At 40.4% G+C, this 20,838-nt stretch overlaps 1 protein-coding gene across 1 annotated transcript in view; it reads right to left on the bottom strand.

Moving 5' to 3' along the window:
- NRF1 (nuclear respiratory factor 1) overlaps window positions 1-20,838 on the bottom strand; it is an 89,545-nt gene that overhangs the window by 21,431 nt on the left and 47,276 nt on the right. The window contains exons 9-10 of the mRNA XM_007469707.1: window positions 20,367-20,524; window positions 12,495-12,619 (exon numbers count right to left, since the gene is read on the bottom strand). Coding sequence (XP_007469769.1) covers window positions 12,495-12,619; window positions 20,367-20,524 — 283 coding nt within the window. The remainder of the gene's footprint in view (window positions 1-12,494; window positions 12,620-20,366; window positions 20,525-20,838) is intronic.

The raw sequence follows: 20,838 nt of genomic DNA, 5'->3' as shown, positions 1-20,838 counted from the left end.
ATCTTCCCGGACCGGGGCACGAACCCGTGTGCCCTGCATCGGCAGGCGGACTCTCAACCACTGTGCCACCAGGGAAGCCCTCAAAACAGTTTTAAAAGGATGGATTTCAACCTTTTTTATGGGATAAATGATGCTGGAATAATTAATTATGTAGGGGAAAAAATGATTCAGATTCCTACCTAATGCCATATACCAAAATAAATTCCAGATATTTTATAGTATTTAAAATGAAAATTGAGTCCATAGAAGAACTGGCATATAGATATTGATCTGACTCGGGGCCTATGTAAACATAAAGGTAAAAAGAGAAACAATTAAGGAAATAAAAGTGAAAGTGGGACTTCCCTGGTGGCGCAGTGGTTAAGAATCCGCCTGCCAATGCAGGGGACACGGGTTCGATCCCTGGTCCAGGAAGATCCCACATGCCGCGGAGCAACTAAGCCTGTGCACCACAACTACTGAGCCTGCGCTCTAGAGTCCACAAGCCACAACTGCTGAAGCCCGAGAACCTAAAGCCCGAGCTTGGCAACAAGAGAAACCACTGCAATGAGAAGCCCGCTCACCGCAACGAAGAGTAGCCCTGCTCAATGCAACTAGAGAAAGCCCGTGTGCAGCAACGAAGACCCAATGCAACCAAATAAATAAATAAAAAATTTTTAAAAATTAAAATCAAATAAGAAGTGAAAGTAACAGAAGTGAAATAAAAATAAACAGGGAAAGCTTGCAACATATACAATAAAGGGATTACATCTTTCTCTCTCTTATTGATTTGGAAAAACTCTTCATATGTTAAAGACTTCAGCAGAAAAATGGTTGAAGAACACGAATAGACAAATACAAAAATACACGTGTAGATAAAATCATGAAGGAAAAAGTAAAATTATCTATCACTAATATTAAAAAATGCAAATTAAAATGAAATACAACTTATTGCCTACCAAATAGGCACACACACACACAGAGCAAATTATGCTAATATCCAATTTCGGTGAAGGGTAACGAAGCAGGTTCTAAACAGTTCTATTGTAAGTATAAGCAAGTATGAGCTATGTAGAGAGCAAAGAATCAAAGGTATGGACAAGATTTTACACCAAGATGAAGAGTATTATTTTTGTTGTAAAAATATTATTAATAGCCTAAATTATCAACAATAGGGAATTGGTTATTATGATGGATAATATGATATATTAGCAAGTATTAAACATATATTAGCAAGTATCAAAAAATATTTAACCACATGAAAATGGTGAAGATATTTCAAAATAAGTTATGAAATAGTACATGATCTTAATTAGGTTAAAAAACCTTATGAATGGGGGAAAAAAGGCCATATTTTAAAAACTCAACAAAAACAAAAACAAACCCTCAAAATATTAACATTCTATGTAGTGAGATGATAGATGATTTAATCAGGACCAAGACAACCAAAACCAAAACAAACACCCCCCAGGAAATGCTATGCTCCCCTTTTTTCTTGTGGTGTTGTCAGAAAAAGTGTCAGCCATTTTAGAAACTGTTGATCCTTTCTCAGCAGCTCTGGTACGAAGCTTGATGGGTAATAATTGAAGCAGATGATTCCCATTACCTTTATTGATTAACTGAACTTCAATTATTTGTTTTGTTTTCCCCCCATCTAGCTTTTTTCATTATTTTTCGTAGAAATAGGAAGAAAGATGAAAGATCTGTGGATCTGGTTCCCTAGAGAATTGCTAACAATGGGTGGCAAGGACACGTGAGAGATGAATATCACTCGAGAGTTCTTCAACCCGTGTGAGCCTGCCTTCATTGCTTCTGGAGTCCATTAGCAAAGGGAGTTCTAGGGTACAGAGGATGGCAGAGTAAAAGGAAACCAATGGGCAATTTAAAATTGTTCAACCTCTTAAGATGTGTTGGGGGGAAACGAAAGGGATAACTGTGTTAAAAAGAAAAAGAAAGAAGAAAGAAAAGAAAAGGTAAAGGAAGGAACTCAACCAGAGGCCTTTCCCAGACTTAGGCATTTCAAAGAGAAAGGCACCTGTGAAAATCCTGGAATTGAACCAAACCATGAAACACCATCATAAAAGACCAAAGACTCATTTACCACTATTAAAAAAGGGAGAGACTTCCGGGAAGATGGCGGAAGAGTAAGATGCGTAGATCACCGTCCTCCCCACAGATACACCAGAAATACATCTACACGTGGAACAACTCCTACAGAGCACCTACTGAACCCTGGCAGAAGACCTCAGACCTCCAAAGAAACCCCCCACGTACCTGGGTAGGGCAAAAGAAAAAAGAATAAACAGAGACAAAAGGATAGGGACGGGACCTGCACCAGCGGGAGGGAGCTGTGAAGGAGGAAAAGTGTCCACACACTAGGAAGCCCCTTCGCGGGCGGAGACTGCGGGAGGCGGAGCGGGGAGCTTCGAAGCCGTGGAGGAGAGCGCAGCAACGGGGGCGCGGAGGGCAAAGCGGAGAGATTCCCGCACAGAGGATCAGGGCCGACCGGCACTCACCAGCCCGAGAGGCTTGTCTGCTCCCCCGCTGGAGCAGGCGGGGCTTCGGTCGGAGCGCAGGGAGAGGACTGGGGTTGGCGGCATGAACACAGCCTGCAGGGGGTTAGTGCGCCACGGCTGGCCGGGAGGGAGTCCGGGGAAAAGTCTGGACCTGCCGAAGAGGCAAGAGACTTTTTCTTCCCTCTTCATTTCCTGGTGCGCGAGGAGAAGGGATTAAGAGCGCTGCTTAAAGGAGCTCCAGAGACGGGTGCGAGCCGCGGCTAAAAGCGCGGACCCCAGAGACAGACACGAGACGCTAAGGCTGCTGCTGCCGCCACCAAGAAGCCTGTGTGCGAACACAGGTCACTATCCACACACCCCTTCCGGGGAGCCTGTGCAGCCCGCCACTGCCAGGGTCCCGGGATCCAGGGACAACTCCCCTGCGAGAACGCACGGCGCGCCTCAGGCTGGTGCAACGTCACGCCGGCCTCTGCCGCTGCAGGCCCGCCGCGCATGCCGTGCCCCTCCCTCCCCCAAGCCTGCGTGAGCCAAAGCCCCCGAATCAGCGGCTCCTTTAACCCCATCCTGTCTGAGCAAAGAACAGACGCCCTCCAAAGCTGAGCCCCTGGGAGCTGTGAGAACAAAGAAGAGAAAGGAAATCTCTCCCAGCAGCCGCAGAAGCAGCGGATTAAAGCTCCACAATCAACTTGATGTACCCTGCATCTGTGGAATACATGAATAGACAACGAATCATACCAAATTAAGGAGGTGGACTTTGAGAGCAAGATTTTATTATTCTTTCCCCTTTTCCTTTTTTTGTGTGTATGTGTATGCTTCTGTGTGAGATTTTGTCTGTATAGCTTTGCTTCCACCATTTGTCCGAGGGTTCTATCCGTCCTTTTATTTTTTCTTAATAATTACTTTTTATTTTAATAACCTTATTTTATTTTACTTTATCTTCATTCTTTCTTTCCTTTCTTCCCTCCTTTAGACAACGAATCATCCCAAATTGAGGAGGTGGACTTTGAGAGCAAGATTTATGATTTTTTCCTCTTTTCCTCTTTTTGTGAGTGTGTATGTGTATGCTTCTGTGTGAGATTTTGTCTGTATAGCTTTGCTTCCACCATTGGTTCCAGGGTTCTACCCATCCGTTTTTTTGTTTTTTTTCTCTTAATAATTATTTTTTTATTTTAATAACTTTATTATATTTTACCTTACTTTATTTTATTTTACTTTATCTTCTTTCTTTTTTTCCTTCCTTCCCTCCTTCCTTCCTTGCTCCCTCCCTCCCTCCTTTCTTTCTTTCTTTCTACTTAGAAAAGCTCTTGGTGCTGCAGCCAGCAGTCAGTGCTGTGCCTCTGAGGTGGGAGAGCCAACTTCAGGACACTGGACAACAAGAGACCTCCCAACTCCACATAATAGCAAAAGGCAAAAATCTCCCAGAGATCTCCATCTCAACACCAGCACCCAGCTTCACTCAACGATGAGCAAGCTACAGTGCCAGGCACCCTATGCCAAAAAACTAGCAAAACAAGAACACAACCCCACCCATTAGCAGACAGCATGCCTAAAATCATAATAAGTCCACAGACACCCCAAAATACACCACCAGACGTGGAACTGCCCACCAGAGAGACAAGATCCAGACTCATCCACAAGAACACAGGCACTAGTCCTCTCCACCAGGAAGCCTACACAAACCACTGAACCAACCTTACCCACTGGGGACAGACATCAAAAACAACGGGAATTACGAACATTCAGCCTGCATAAAGGAGACCCCAAACACAGTAAGATAAGGAAAATGAGAAGAAAGAAAAACACACAGCAGATGAAGAAGCAAGACAAAACCTCACCAGACCTAACAAATGAAGAAGAAATAGGCAGTTTACCTGAAAAAGAATTCAGAATAATGATAGTAAAGATGACCCAAAATCTTGGAAATAGAATAGACAAAATTCAAGAAACATTTAACGAGGACTTAGAAGAACTAAAGATGAAACAAACAATGATGAACAACACAATAAATGAAATTAAAAAATACTCTAGATGGGATCATAGCAGAATAACTGAGGCAGAACAACGGATAAGTGACCTGGAAGATAAAATAGTGGAAATAACTAATGCAGAGCCTAATAAAGAAAAAAGAATGAAAAGAACTGAGGACAGTCTCAGAGACCTCTGGGACAACATTAAATGCACCAACATTCGAATTATAGGGGTTCCAGAAGAAGAAGAGAAAAAGAAAGGGACTGAGAAAATATTTGAAGAGATTATAGTTGAAAACTTCCCTAATATGGGAAAGGAAATAGTTAATCAAGTCCAGGAAGCACAGAGAGTCCCATACAGGATAAATTCAAGGAGAAATACGCCAAGACACATATTAATCAAACTGTCAAAAACTAAATACAAAGAAAGCATATTAAAAGCAGCAAGGGAAAAACAACAAATAACACACAAGGGAATCCCCATAAGGTTAACAGCTGATCTCTCAGCAGAAACTCTACAAGCCAGAAGGGAGTGGCAGGACATACTGAAAGTGATGAAGGAGAAAAACCTGCAACCAAGATTACTCTACCCAGCAAGGATCTCATTCAGATTTGATGGAGAAATTAAAACCTTTACAGACAAGCAAAAGCTGAGAGAGTTCAGCACCACCAAACCAGCTTTACAACAAATGCTAAAGGAACTTCTCTAGACAAAAACACAAGAGAAGGAAAAGTCCTATAATAACGAACCCAAAACAATTTAGAAAATGGGAATAGGAACATACATATCGATAATTACCTTAAATGTAAATGGACTAAATGCTCCCACCAAAAGACACAGATTGGCTGAATGGATACAAAAACAAGACCCATATATATGCTGTCTACAAGAGACCCACTTCAGACCTAGAGACACATACAGACTGAAAGTAAGGGGATGGAAAAAGATATTCCATGCAAATGGAAACCAAAAGAAAGCTGGAGTAGCAATTCTCATATCAGACAAAATAGACTTTAAAATAAGGACTATCAGAAGAGACAAAGAAGGACACTACATAATGATTAAGGGATCGATCCAAGAAGAAGATATAACAATTGTAAATATTTATGCACCCAACATAGGAGCACCTCAATACATAAGGCAAAAACTAGCAGCCATAAAAGGGGAAATCGACAGTAACACATTCATAGTAGGGGACTTCAACACCCCACTTTCACCAATGGACAGATCATCCAAAATGAAAATAAATAAGGAAACACAAGCTTTAAATGATACATTAAACAAGATGGACTTAATTTATATTTATAGGACATTCCATCCAAAAACAACAGAATACACATTTTTCTCAAGTGCTCATGGAACATTCTCCAGGATAGATCATATCTTGGGTCACAAATCAAGCCTTGGTAAATTTAAGAAAATTGAAATTGTATCAAGTATCTTTTCCGACCACAACGCCATGAGACTAGATATCAATTATAGGAAAAGAGCTGTAAAAAATACAAACACATGGAAGCTAAACAATACACTACTTAATAACGAAGTGATCACTGAAGAAGTCAAAGGGGAAATCAAAAAATACCTAGAAACAAATGACAATGGAGACACGATGACTCAAAATCTATGGGATGCAGCAAAAGCAGTTCTAAGAGGGAAGTTTATAGCAATATAATCCTACCTTAAGAAACAGGAAACATCTCGAATAAACAACCTAACCTTGCACCTAAAGCAATTAGAGAAAGAAGAACAAAAAAACCCCAAAGTTAGCAAAAGGGAAGAAATCATAAAAATCAGATCAGAAATAAATGAAAAAGAAATGAAGGAAACAATAGCAAAGATCAATAAAACTAAAAGCTGGTTCTTTGAGAAGATAAACAAAATTGATAAACCATTACCCAGACTCATCAAGAAAAAAAGGGAGAAGACACAAATCAATAGGATTAGAAATGAAAAAGGAGACGTAACAACTGACACTGCAGAAATAAAATAGATCATGAGAGATTACTACAAGCAACTATATGCCAATAAAATGGACAACCTCGAAGAAATGGACAAATTCTTGGAAATGCACAAACTGCCAAGACTGAATCAGGAAGAAATAGAAAATATGAACAGACCAATCACAAACACTGAAATTGAAACTGTGATTAAAAATCTTCCAACAAACAAAAGCCCAGGACCAGATGGCTTCACAGGCGAATTCTATCAAACATTTAGAGAAGAGCTAACACCTATTCTTCTCAAACTCTTCCAAAATATAGCAGAGGGAGGAACACTCCCAAACTCATTCTACGAGGCCACCATCACCTTGATACCAAAACCAGACAAGGATGTCACAAAGAAAGAAAACTACAGGCCAATATCACTGATGAACATAGATGCAAAAATCCTCAACAAAATACTAGCAAACAGAATCCAACAGCACATTAAAAGGATCATACACCATGATCAAGTGGGGTTTATTCCAGGAATGCAAGGATTCTTCAATATACGCAAATCTATCAATGTGATTAACCATATTAACAAATTGAAGGAGAAAAACCATATGATCATCTCAATAGATGCAGAGAAAGCTTTTGACAAAATTCAACACCCATTTATGATAAAAACCCTGCAGAAAGTAGGTGTAGAGGGAACTTTCCTCAATATAATAAAGGCCGTATATGACAAGCCCACAGCCAACATCATCCTCAATGGCGAAAAACTGAAAGCATTTCCACTAAGGTCAGGAACAAGACAAGGTTGCCCACTCTCACCACTCTTATTCAACATAGTTTTGGAAGTTTTAGCCACAGCAATCAGAGAAGAAAAGGAAATAAAAGGAATCCAAATCGGAAAAGAAGAAGTAAAGCTGTCACTGTTTGCAGATGACATGATACTATACATAGAGAATCCTAAAGATGCTACCAGAAAACTACTAGAGCTAATCAATGAATTTGGTAAAGTAGCAGGATACAAAATTAATGCACAGAAATCTCTGGCATTCCTATATACTAATGATGAAAAATCTGAAAGTGAAATCAAGAAAACACTCCCATTTACCATTGCAACAAAAAGAATAAAATATCTAGGAATAAACCTACCTAAGGAGACAAAAGACCTGTATGCAGAAAATTATAAGACACTGATGAAAGAAATTAAAGATGATACAAACAGATGGAGAGATATACCATGTTCTTGGATTGGAAGAATCAACATTGTGAAAATGACTCTACTTCCCAAAGCAATCTATAGATTCAATGCAATCCCTATCAAACTACCACTGGCATTTTTCACAGAACTAGAACAAAAAATTTCACAATTTGTATGGAAACACAAAAGACCCCGAATAGCCAAAGCAATCTTGAGAACAAAAAATGGAGCTGGAGGAATCAGGCTGCCTGACTTCAGACTATACTACAAAGCTACAGTAATCAAGACAGTATGGTACTGGCACAAAAACAGAAAGATAGATCAATGGAATAGGATAGAAAGCCCAGAGATAAACCCACGCACATATGGTCACGTTATCTTTGATAAAGGAGGCAGGAATGTACAGTGGAGAAAGGACAGCCTCTTCAATAAGTGGTGCTGGGAAAACTGGACAGGTACATGTAAAAGTATGAGATTAGATCACTCCCTAACACCATACACAAAAATAAGCTCAAAATGGATTAAAGACCTAAATGTAAGGCCAGAAACTATCAAACTCTTAGAGGAAAACATAGGCAGAACACTCTATGACATAAATCACAGCAAGATCCTTTTTGACCCACCTCCTAGAGAAATGGAAATAAAAACAAAAATAAACAAATGGGACCTAATGAAACTTCAAAGCTTTTGCACAGCAAAGGAAACCATAAACAAGACCAAAAGACAACCCTCAGAATGGGAGAAAATATTTGCAAATGAAGCAACTGACAAAGGATTAATCTCCAAAATTTACAAGCAGCTCATGCAGCTCAATAACAAAAAAACAAACAACCCAATCCAAAAATGGGCAGAAGACCTAAATAGACATTTCTCCAAAGAAGATATACAGACTGCCAACAAACACATGAAAGAATGCTCAACATCACTAATCATCAGAGAAATGCAAATCAAAATTACAATGAGATATCATCTCACTCCAGTAAGAATGGCTATCATCAAAAAATCTAGAAACAATAAATGCTGGAGAGGGTGTGGAGAAAAGGAAACCCTCTTACACTGTTGGTGGGAATGTAAATTGATACAGCCACTGTGGAGAACAGTATGGAGGTTCCTTAAAAAACTACAAATAGAACTACCATATGACCCAGCAATCCCACTACTAGGCATATACCCTGAGAAAACCATAATTCAAAAAGAATCATGTACCAAAATGTTCATTGCAGCTCTATTTACAATAGCCCGGAGATGGAAACAACCTAAGTGTCCATCATCGGATGAATGGATAAAGAAGATGTGGCACATATATACAATGGAATATTACTCAGCCATAAAAAGAAACGAAATTGAGCTATTTGTAATGAGGTGGACAGACCTAGAGTCTGTCATACAGAGTGAAGTAAGTCAGAAAAAGAGAGACAAATAGTATGCTAACACATATATATGGAATTTAAGAAAAAAAATGTCATGAAGAACCTAGGGGTGAAACAGGAATAAAGACACAGACTTACTAGAGAATGGACTTGAGGATATGGGGAGGGGGAAGGGTAAACTGTGACAAAGCGAGAGAGAGGCATGGACATATATATACTACCAAATGTAAGGTAGATAGCTAGTGGGAAGCAGCTGCAAAGCACAGGGAGATCAGCTCAGTGCTTTGTGACCGCCTGGAGGGGTGGGATAGGGAGGGTGGGAGGGAGGGAGACGCAAGCGGGAAGAGATATGGGAACATATGTATATATATAACTGATTCATTTTGTTGTGAAGCTGAAACTAACATACCATTGTGAAGCAATTATACTCCAATAAAGATGTTAAAATGAAAAAAAAATACTGCAGCCAACTGCAAACTTCAATATCAGAAAAAATTAATAAAAGCACAGCCAACTTTAAAAAAAAAAAGATAACCGACTTAAGGGGGGGTGGAGGAGGGATGGATTGGGAGTTTGAGATTAGCAGATGCAAACTATTATATAGAGAATGGATAAACAACATATACTACTGTATAGCACAGGGAACTATACTCAATATCTTGTGATAAACTATAATGGAAAAGAATTATGAAAAAGAATGTATGTATATATATTACAACTGAATCAATCTGTTACACAGTAGAAAGTGACACAATATTGTAAGTCAACTATACTTCAATAAAACAAATTTTAAAAAATAAAATTTTAAAATGAGAAAAAAAAAAAAAAGGGAGAACATAAATGAAATAGAGTAATGCTAGTGCTTGAGTAGTCTCTTTAGTGTTGGGGTGAGATAGGGTCCAGAAAAAAGAAGTCTTCAGATATAACGTCTCTTGTCAGGTCTGCCTTGGTAATTTGGAATTTAAACTTCTGCCATGAAGGTGTCATTATCCTTAACTTGAAAACCACTGGCCTACACTGCCCCAGCCATCTCACATTGGTTACTGTACTCTGTCAAGCTTTATTTCACACACAATGGTCCTCCATCCCCTCTAGTTCCATCCCAGAAGATGCTGAAACTCCTGCTTCAGGTTGGAACAGGTCAATATCCACATGGTTCTTAGAAGAGTCAGCGGCTAGAAGGATTTTTATTTAAGCCATATTCCGGAATCTGGGATGTATTTTTTTCCCCAGTAGTGTCTGTTACCAAATAGCACCTTGTTCTGCTATCATCTTCCTGATAATAAACTCTTCCTGATAATAAATTTAGTCTACTGGCAGATACCATAAGCTTGTCATGACAAAAGTGGCAAACAATGCCAATAGGACACAATCTGAAAGAATAATGAAAAAAGAACCCTTGAAATTCCAGACAGATAAACTAGTTGGTTAAATGAGAATATTTTGGTTCCAAGTCCCAGAGTAAATCCTATAGCACTCTGGGTAAAAATGCTAGAAGGCAGAAAGAGCATCAGAATTACCTGGATCATATCCAATATTAGATTCATCCTCTGGATTCCCAAGGGATAGATGACATGATATGTGCCTTCACCTAATATTACTAGGATAAGGCACAACTCAACAGTCTGATTTGATATAGCACCAAGAAAGTGGTAAATCCAACTCTCAAGTCTGAGTTCACACATGTTGGCAGGTCACAAACTAGGGAATGGTCTGCTTTGGGGAACCACTGGCTTTTTGGATGTAGATCATAATTTTCTCTTATCACAAATGCAGCCAACAACATGAAGTCAACACAACTGATTCACACAACCCAAGCTACTGAAAAGCAGCAGCTTCCAGGAATCAACAGTAGTGGTGTGGTTGACCTTTATCTCATGGCTCAATAGATCTACTTGGCGGGAGCCCCAGAGGGTCCTTACACTTACCTATAAATTCATCTACCTGAAAAGGTGAGGCTAGGGAGGAGCCAGAACTATAAAGCAGTCTCTTCTCCTCACCCGGACAGGTCAAGACCACTAGAGGGATAACAAAGTCTCCCATCAAACCCACACGGGGAATTATTTTTTGTAGTTCTATAGTGAATAACAGGAATTGCACTTCAGAAGAATGTCACACAGTCAGATATCTTCTGTTCAAGGTAGATGAGGACTGAAATGAGGAATAGAAAAAGATAAGGAAATAGGGGTAGGATTCAAGCTAAAGAGGGAGGTTTTCCTTAATTCCAACTATGGTCCATTTCACCCTGAACATACATGGCTATAAGATGCCCTTTACCTTGCAGTGTTCTGGCTAGGAGCAACTTTATCTCTATTTGGGTTAGTTCATGGAAGCCCCTAGCCCTACAGAAAAAGCAGGCTGCAGTTTTAATATGTGATTTTTTGTTTAAGAAAATGATTCTCAGAAGCCACATGGCTCTTTACATTTCCTGTTATTCTTCTCTGGGAGACAGAAGTGCTTTCTTCTCCCCACTTTTGAAGGAGGATGCAACATTGTGTCTTTCTTCAAAGACTTTTCCAACTAACATGTTATTTAGTTCTTAGGGATCTACCCTAAAAAAAGTGCCAGGGACTTTTCCTTCAGCCACTAAATGCCATTAAGGAACTGTCTGCCTAAATAAAAGTATGTTGTTATCTATCCTCTTTCCAGGACTTTAAACTACAAATCTCCAAAAACCATAGAGTAGTTAATTTGTCCTACTTAACCTAATTATATGTGTATTTTAAAAGCTTAATAAACAGTCACACAGAGTCTCACAGAACAGGACTGGTCTTCCTCTTTGACTCAGACTTTTGAGGCACTCCCGGGCAGTTCAAGACTTCGTTACTGACTCCCAGAGCCTGCTGAAGTAGATCCAAAGAGCTGGGCTGGAGCTATAAATTTTTGTCATCATATTTCTATGAACTTTATCCCTCTTGTTTATTCAGGATATCACCAATATCCAGGAAGTCAAAGAGCCGGGAAAGAAGGGCAGGGTGGTGGCAAGTTATTGGCTCAATCCGGAGGTCCTTGGTGAGGTCACATTTAACAGGAAGCAGAACCCATAGCATCAATCAGAAAAGCGCCTTTATCACAGCCTGCTGGCTGACCTTGTGGTGAGATGGTGGTGCCTTTCTCGAGATAGTCAGAACATTCCTTGCTACCACAATGCACTCGCCCACAGGAGAGTCTCTACTATAGTAAAAGACACTGATCTACCCCATGGGAGAAAATGGACAAAATGTACCCCACGGAAAATTTAAAAATCCCTCTCAGCAAGTACTATCACAGCAAATAGTCACTTTTCAAATAAATCATTCAGTTAGGTAGCCATTATTATGGCTTTTTTTCCCTCCCAGGAAACCCCAAGTCTCCTACTAGTGAAAGGAATCAGAGGCTCCTAGAATTTTCCTAGGCATCAGTTGCCTACCAATATAAAAAAACTCAAATCAAAGTTCAACCTCATTCTGAAGGGCTTGTTGTCAGTCATGTCATGAAGGTTTAAGTGGAAACAGGGAAGAAATTCAATAAAATATTTATGCTCTCTTACCATTAGCATCTTGGACTCCAGTAAGTGCTCCGACAGCTGCTGCGGTTTCCCCAGACAGGACTATCTGTCCCCCCCCTTGCAAGGTGGCCTCAGCCAGGGTGGCGACAGCATGGGCGGCAGCTTCGCTGTGGGTACAGAAAGAGGAGGGGGGAATGTATGAGTTGAATAAAGGAATAGCACTGCAGCAAGACAAACCAAACTTTCAACCTTTCCTAGGATCTCTCCACTGACTCCATGTTTGTGAGCCTACCAGCACATAAGGGATTCCAGGGCTATTGACAGAATCAGAGCAATTTTTAAATGAAATAATAAATAGCTAGAGAAATCCCAAGTCTTTCACGTTTATACAGCTAATGTGAGATTTTCTTTAAACCTAGGAAATGGGTGTTTAAGGACAGAAGGCACGCATTCCCCGTCCCTTCTTTATCAAGATCAATTGAGTGCCTTGTAAGCCATAGTGGAAGCTCTGATCCATATTCACAATGCAAAAGCCATTTTGGTTGTCAATCACAATGTTTTCTTTTTCTCTTTTCTCTTTACGGTAACACAAGGCAGACCATCTGAAACTGCCTTTTTGTTTGTTTTTGGTTTTGGTTTTTTTTTTTTGCGGTACGCGGGCCTCTCACCATTGTGGCCTCTCCTGTCGCGGCTCCGGACGTGCAGGCCCAGCGGCCATGGCCCACGGCCCCAGCCGCTCCGCAGCATGCGGGATCCTCCCGGACCGGGGCACGAACCCGTGTCCCCTGCATCGGCAGGCGGACTCTCAACCACTGCGCCACCAGGGAAGCCCTGAAACTGCCTTTTTATAGCTAAGGATGGATGATAATGTGAGGAGTCAGCAACCTGGACTTGCTATTCAATTAATATTAAATAATAACTCTACTCAATACTCTGCAATAACCTATACGGGAAAAGAATCTAAAAAAGAATAGGTATGTGTATATGTATAAATCACTTTGCTGTACACCTGAAACTAACACAACATTGTAAATCAACTATACTCCAATATAAAATAAAAAGTTTTTAAAAGATACATAAAAATATATCAAATAATAGAAATTTGGTTTACATCCATGATTCCAAATACAAAGTAATCGTTGACTAATATCTTGCAAAGTTCAGCCCTTGCTTTTGCTTCATGTACATGTAGGCAGAACTAAATTAACACTTAAAAGTTTAAATTATCACTATAAGCCCAAAATCCTTGACTCTACAAACATAATGAAATAATAAACCTCCCTTCACTGCAAACCAAACACTCTGCAGAACAGAAAGATATTAGCCATCTATTTATAGTAAACACTATTCTAGCAGTTTGTATCCCATTTTTCTTTTCCTTATTGTATGCTTTTACTATATGCATAAATACCCACTTTTATTGATTCGATGATGATACAAACTATAAAATGTATTACTGTTTCATGTGCCAGCAAGAAAAGAAAAGTTCCTGGGCATTCCCTGGTGATCCAGTGGTTAGGACTCCATATTTTCACTGCCAGGGCCCAGGTTCGATCCCTGGTCAGGGAACTAAGATCCCCAAGCCCCACAGCACAGACAAAAAAAAAAAGTTCCTGACAATTGTAATCGTAAGATTATAGTTTACCATCCAAACGTCAGAGATGTTAAAATGTGGAAGAAAAGAAAAAAAGAACCCACCAGATAAATTCATCACCTCTCCTGGGAAAGTACCAGGTACTACTATGCACAGTTACTGAGGGAGTATCAAAAGTGGGCATGGAGAAGAGGAGGTGGCGTCATTTAGTTTATCAGAGGTGGACAAAGTCCTGGGTTTGACACCGAATAAGCCAGTTGATTCAGCTTTGTTCTGAAGCTGCAGACTTTGCCACAACTATGGCAGTCATCTCGCAAAAACAAGCTGTAGGGGAGGATGGGGCGGGGGGTGGGGGGGCTGTGGACCGTTTAGGGCAAACGTGTCACAACTGTGGGCAAAGCAATGTGTATCAAACTTAACAGCGTCACTTTCATCTAAGAGAGTCAGCAAACAAGTAAAGCAACTGACATAATCATTCTTCTGGGGAAGACTTCTTGGTCACTATAAGGATGTTAGGAAGCAGTTTAAGAAGTCCAATGGACAGAAAAGTCTCATTAAATAGAAAATTCTCCCCTTCTTGCTAACTTGCCTTGCTTTTTAAATTGTTATGTGTGTGTTTAAAAAGTTATTTTTCTCTGATAATAAAATGCATGTAGAAACTTGTAAAAATTCATTAAGTATAAAAGAAAATTTTTAAATGTCATGCAGAGATAAGAGCTATTTTCCTTCTAATCTTTTTTTTTTTTTTTTTTTTGTGGTATATGGGCCTCTCCCTGTTGTGGCCTCTCCCGTTGCGGAGCACAGGCCCCGGACACGCAGGCCCAGCGGCCATGGCTCACAGGCCCAGCTGCTCCGCGGCATGTGGGATCTACCCGGGCCGGGGCACGAACCTGTGTCCCCTGCATCACCAGGCGGACTCTCAACCACTGCGCCACCAGGGAAGCCCCCTCCTTCTAATCTTAAACACAACTTTAAACAGATAATCAGGATCATACTGTACACACAGTTTTATAGCCTGCTTTTCTTACCTAACTTGGTATTTCCCCATATAAATATTCTTTGACATTTATTCAAAAGAATAAGTTAAATGTAAAACTGCTGATTCCCCCCACCCCCTTTTCTAGTTGTTCAGCTGTGGTAACTTTTAATTTCCAGGCTTCCTTTAACTTAGTTCAACATCATGATTACATATTTCAAATTTATTTACTTCCTTTATAAAAAATTTGGGGACGAATTGAGGTTGAGCAAAAAGCTGAACAGAATCATAGAGTTTCCACGCAGCCCCTTTAAAAGCTAAGATCAATCTCTGTGCTAAAACGTACTTCAGATGTGATACCCACAGCCAGTCATTCCATAGTATCTGTAACACGAATTCAGAGCCAAAGTGGACCCTTGATCTGGAATTACTACTAAGGCTATTCTTTACATTTTACAAGGTAGATTTTAATTTTAGGATGCTTTATAATTATTTATTAGAGATAGTAAAACGAATGATTATTTAGTGCCTAGACCCTTAACTTTTAATATTTTTCTGAGAAACTTGTGTCAAATAATATTACCAGCCAATTCTGCAGTGTTCAGCTATCACGGATTAACGATAAAAGTATTTAACACTCTGACCTGAGGCTTCATGGAAAGCCAAAAAGGATATTCTTTGGAAAATGCTTCAGCTGTGTGGTATTTTGAAAAAGAAAGCTGGTATATGAGAACTGTTTATATGGAAATAGGAGCTGTGTTTACAGGTTACCTCAGCAACTGCTCATTTCCCCACTGTTTTTATCACAATCTACAATAATCTTATTTCTATGACCATCAAAGGTGATGTCCTGCCACTCTTGGACACATGCTTGCAGTGTGAAATTTCACAGGCTATGAGGGGGAGAGCAGCCACCCAAGCCCTGACCCAGAAGAGTCCCTGTATCCAGTCATACCCATTTTATAATGTCTGAAGCTCTAAATATTTGAAGTCATTTTCTTTAGTACCTTTCTAAAATATGTTATGCTGGAAGAAAAGCTGTGAAGCAGCAACAACTAAAGCAATCTGGGATGCCAGGGATGAGGGGTCCGACAGGGATGACAGGTCCACAGGTCGGTGAGGTTAGTTACTGCATGCCCTGTTCAGGTGCCAGGGGCAAAGCAGCAATGGATGGATGTTTTACATGGTGCAAAAGAAAATGGTGACGCCTGTGGTCAGCAGACTATCATTCCCAAGTCTATTCTAACCATTAGACTTCATGGGAAGTGATCAAACTGTACTGCGAGAAAAAGGTCACCTTCACTTAAAAGGTGAGTAGGGATCAAAATGTCTCTAAGCTACCACTTAGCAATTTTTCGACAAAAGTCATTTCCAAACCAGTTACAAATGAGAAGTTTCTAACAAGCCCCCCCTCCTTTTTCCTGTCAACGTTTTACCTGCAAGTGTCCAACATTCACCTATAGGAAAAAGAGGCAGTTGCATAGTCCCTGTCCTCTATTTCCAGAGAGGATTTCTGATCTAGGTTGTCCATCCCATGTTACTGGACAAATAAATACAAGTTCATATATTAAAGCCATGTTTTATTTTAGTAAGATCTCTCATTTTAAGTCAGTATTTTCATTTTAAAAAATGGTAAGAGTTGGGCTTCCCTGGTGGCGCAGTGGTTGAGAGTCCGCCTGCTGATGCAGGGGACATGGGTTCATGCCCTGGTCTGGGAGGATCCCACATGCAGCGGAGCGGCTGGGCCTGTGAGCCATGGCCGCTGAGCCTGCGCATCTGGAGCCTGTGCTCCGCAACGGGAGAGGCCACAACAGTGAGAGGCCCGTGTACCGCCAAAAAAAAAAAAATGGTAAGAGTAAATTTTTCTTTAAAAATATGATTCACTTCTTTTCTTTAAGCAAATTCTCTTCACAGCAAACAAACAGCAACTCTTAACTTTCTTGAGCATTTGTTTCCCCATAGCATTGAGTCACAGCACTACACACAGTAGACACTCAGTAAAAACTGTCTTCCTGTCAACAACATCGCATAAATTTCTACCAGAGCAAATGTAGATTCAGTCTACCAATATTTATCATGTATCTGTCTCTATGTGCAAGGACTGTACTGGCTTTGCAGGACTTGTGTAAGAGGGAATGTAAGTCTAGGACAACTTAACCAACGACCTGAAACTTCAAATTAATCACTGTATTGCAACAAGCAAATGATGATTTCATTTCCTTTCCTGTCTGGTTGTTCAGGGTGAACAGGTCTTTTTTTTTTGAGGTGTGACGCTCTGCTTTTCATTTGTTCACTTTGTTTCTCTCTCCATCTCCTTCCTAAAAGTGTTAATTTATTCTGTATTTTGAAAATAATTAAAATTAACTAGCTTCTAGATTTTTAAATGACAATTTCTCCATACCCCTTTTGGGTATGGAGGGTGGGGCTACAGGTTGTCTGAGCCCAGGGCCCTCATTCTAACTTGCTACACAAAATTCTTTTAACAGCATGGTTGAAAAAAAGGTCTGTCCTGCACCTGTCCTGATCCCCTTTCCCCTCAACAGTTGAGAGAACCCCTCTGCCTTCTTGCTCTCCAGCTGCCATTCCATGTAGCCTGCCTCTCTCTCTTTGCTCTGCACCCACATCTGCTGTTTACAGTGCAGCAGAGGTGCAGGTGATTGTTAGAGAACCATGCTTGTTCCATCTGCACCTGAAAAAGAGAGGCTGGAAGGGAGCAGCTCTAGGAAATCGTTTTGTTACCACAGGAACAAAGACCCGATTCGCAGAGTACTTTTCACTAAGATGACTTCCAGCAACGAATTCTTTGGAGAGGCTGGGAATGGGTCTCATCTCATAGAGAAGCAAACACAAAGGGCTTGTGTCTTAAGTCCAATCCTCCTGACATTAGACAGTGGGTTACCGCTCCTGGAATTAGAAGCCCATGATGTTCCCCTAGTAGCCTGCTATAGTCTAGTCTTCACTGCCAGGCTTGGTTTCTTCACTCTGAGCAGAGGCTGCAACACACCATCCCACAACACTCATCGGGGTGTTGAACTATCTGATTGCAAACAGATTTCAACATCTCTTTACTCCTACATGCCACAGTGAACCATATTCTTCCTTTGGACTAAACACTGTAGTCACCTCAGCTGCATCTGAGTTTGTTAACAAGCCCTCAGGGGAAACCATTACCCTCCTTGCCTTTAGAAATAAGCCCTGGTTCTTACACTAAAGAGAGCCAGAATGTGCCTCATGTTTTCCACTATGTACAGGGTTCCCAGGACACTCCCACTTCACTGGAATAGCAAAGGTGCTGGCTTGATGAAATGAAGTTTTTCTGGTCTTTGATGGTGGACTTTTAGACCCCACGCTACAGTGAGGGGTTACCGGACCAAAAGGAAGGAGGGTTTCACTCTGGCCATAGCTTTCAGGAAGTTTATCTGTGTGTCCTCTCTCAAAGGTACAAGTAGGATTGAGTCAAAGTGTAAGGAATCAAGTAAGACTTTCATGTTACTGAAAAGTGATATGGTTCAATGGGCTAAGAAAAAAGTTTCTATCCCAGGTCACTCAGGGACTCACTGGTAACTCTGGAAGGAGAAGCGTTTGTGTATGTTTCAGTTTTTTATACCTGACCAACCACCAAGTCTTGACCATACTTCCTTCAGAATCAGTCACTTTATCTCCACTCTTACTACTAGTTTCCACGCCTTTGACAAGTCATACCTGGACTGCCTCTTCTTAACTGGCCTTCTACTTTTAATCTCTTCTTGCTGTAAACAATTCTAAGTAGACAAATTTTAAAATATAAGTTAAATGATAATAAGTATAATTCCTGAAATGCTAATTACAGGCCAGACACTTTGATGAGAGTTTTATATACATCATTTCATTGAATCTTTATGATTCTACAAGATGAAAATTATCCTTATTATAATGATGATGAGACTAATGATCAGGGGTTAAATTTCTCAAGATCAAATGGCAACTAAATGGCAGAGGTAGGATTCAAACTTGAATCTATACGACCTCAGAACCCTCTTCTCAGCCACTATACTATACAGCCTGATGGAAATCTTCTGTACATAAGCCTATCAAGGCTTTCTAGTGTCTACCACAGCCAATCTAAACTTCAGCTGATTTTTATATTTTGGAGGAAGTGATCCCCTTACTCTGAATTCCTATTATGTTCATAGTCTACACCATACATTTGGACAGTAAATTACACTCTGAGTAATATGTTTGCTAAGTGTTTTACTTAAATCAATCTCCCCATTCACAGTATGATTTCTTTTAAGGCAGACACTATATCTTAGAGCATTCTTTATTTACAGCCTTACCCAGTAGAGTGCTGGCATGTCTCAAGAGTTCAAAGACTATTTGAGGCTAACAGCTGCTGCACATGTTAACAGCAACCTTACCATATGCTGGGCACTGAACTAAGGATTTCACATGCATTGACTTTTCCCATTCTCACAGCACCCCTACAAAGCAGGCACTGTTTTTACCCCCCTCCCCCCACCATTTTACATAGAGGAAAGCCTTGGCATTGAGCTCAAGTAAATCACCCAAGGTCAAACAGCTAGTAAGTGACAGAGCTGGGATTCAAACCCAAGTAGCCTGGCTTCAAAGCACACACTCTTAACCATTAGTTAAAATGTCTGGGTCCATTGAAAATAAAATTGTGTAAGCAATGAACAACAAGAATAATAATACGGGGACGATTTTTTTCTGTCAACAACAAATAGAAGGAACCAAGCACAGAACAAAACAATTTAGTTTTGGAAATTACCTCTTACTAGAGTACTCCATTCTGCAGTATCCTTCCTAAACATATCTGAAGAAAAAAAATTCAGTTTCTCCCAATAATCCAAAACTTAGTTTATTTCGAAGTCACTGATAAGCAAGGGAAACAAATTTACTGAAAGTCAGTAAAGTCAGCTCCTGACCAGCTAAAACATGGATTAATAGCCATAACAAAAAGCAGTTTCTTAGGATAAAAGGAAAATCAATCCTGAAGCTTCTTGATTTTTTATTACATCCTTTGGTCCCTTTAAAAACACAAAGTACTTACATCTTGCTGCTTTTGGTCTGTTAAGGAGCACAGAATAGGATAAAGCAAAAGGGACCCATGTCCCTTGACCAGAAGGCTTGAGCTGGAAGTCAGGCTGGACTGGTTGCTGGGGATGGGATAGGATGGGAATGCAGTAGGTGAGGGCTGATTATAAAACAACTTACAGTATCCTATGGGTTAAGAGTATTAAGTTCCAAATGCCAATTGTGACAAACTGAGGTACAACATTTCTCTTTACATCTGTATACAGGGACAGATTCGACCTCCTCTTTTATCGCCCACCCCTGCCTCCACCTGTTGAGTGCCATGGTGACTGTGGCTCCCTGCTGCATCTCCTGAGAAGCTGCCACTGCAGCCTCTGCCAATGATGCCACCGCCTGGGTAGCCTCTGATGCTTGTGTCGTCTGGATGGTCATCTCACCTCCTTGTAACGTGGCCCAATTTTGTTCCACCTGAGGCAGAAAAGGACATGATAGTTAAAAAATCAAACTCACAAAAGGATTATGATTTTTAAGTCATTTTTCTAAAAAACTGCTATGTGCTCAGCCAAATACATACATACTTTTAAATTAACATGAATTACAACGTATAGAACAGGGTTTTTAGCATATCTTTGATGTTAAAAAGGGGGTATTAGTATATATATTTGAATTTGCTTATATTTGCGTAAAGAAACTCTGGAAGGACACAAAAGAAACCATTGAAAATATTTTCCTCAGGGCTTCCCTGGTGGCGCAGTGCTTGAGAGTCCGCCTGCCGATGCAGG

The sequence above is a fragment of the Lipotes vexillifer genome, unplaced genomic scaffold (assembly GCF_000442215.2).
Source record: "Lipotes vexillifer unplaced genomic scaffold, Lipotes_vexillifer_v1.1 scaffold1329, whole genome shotgun sequence".
Lineage (NCBI taxonomy): Eukaryota > Metazoa > Chordata > Mammalia > Artiodactyla > Lipotidae > Lipotes > Lipotes vexillifer.
Note: the sequence above shows the minus strand (reverse complement) of the source record. Positions and strands in the feature narration are given on the sequence as shown.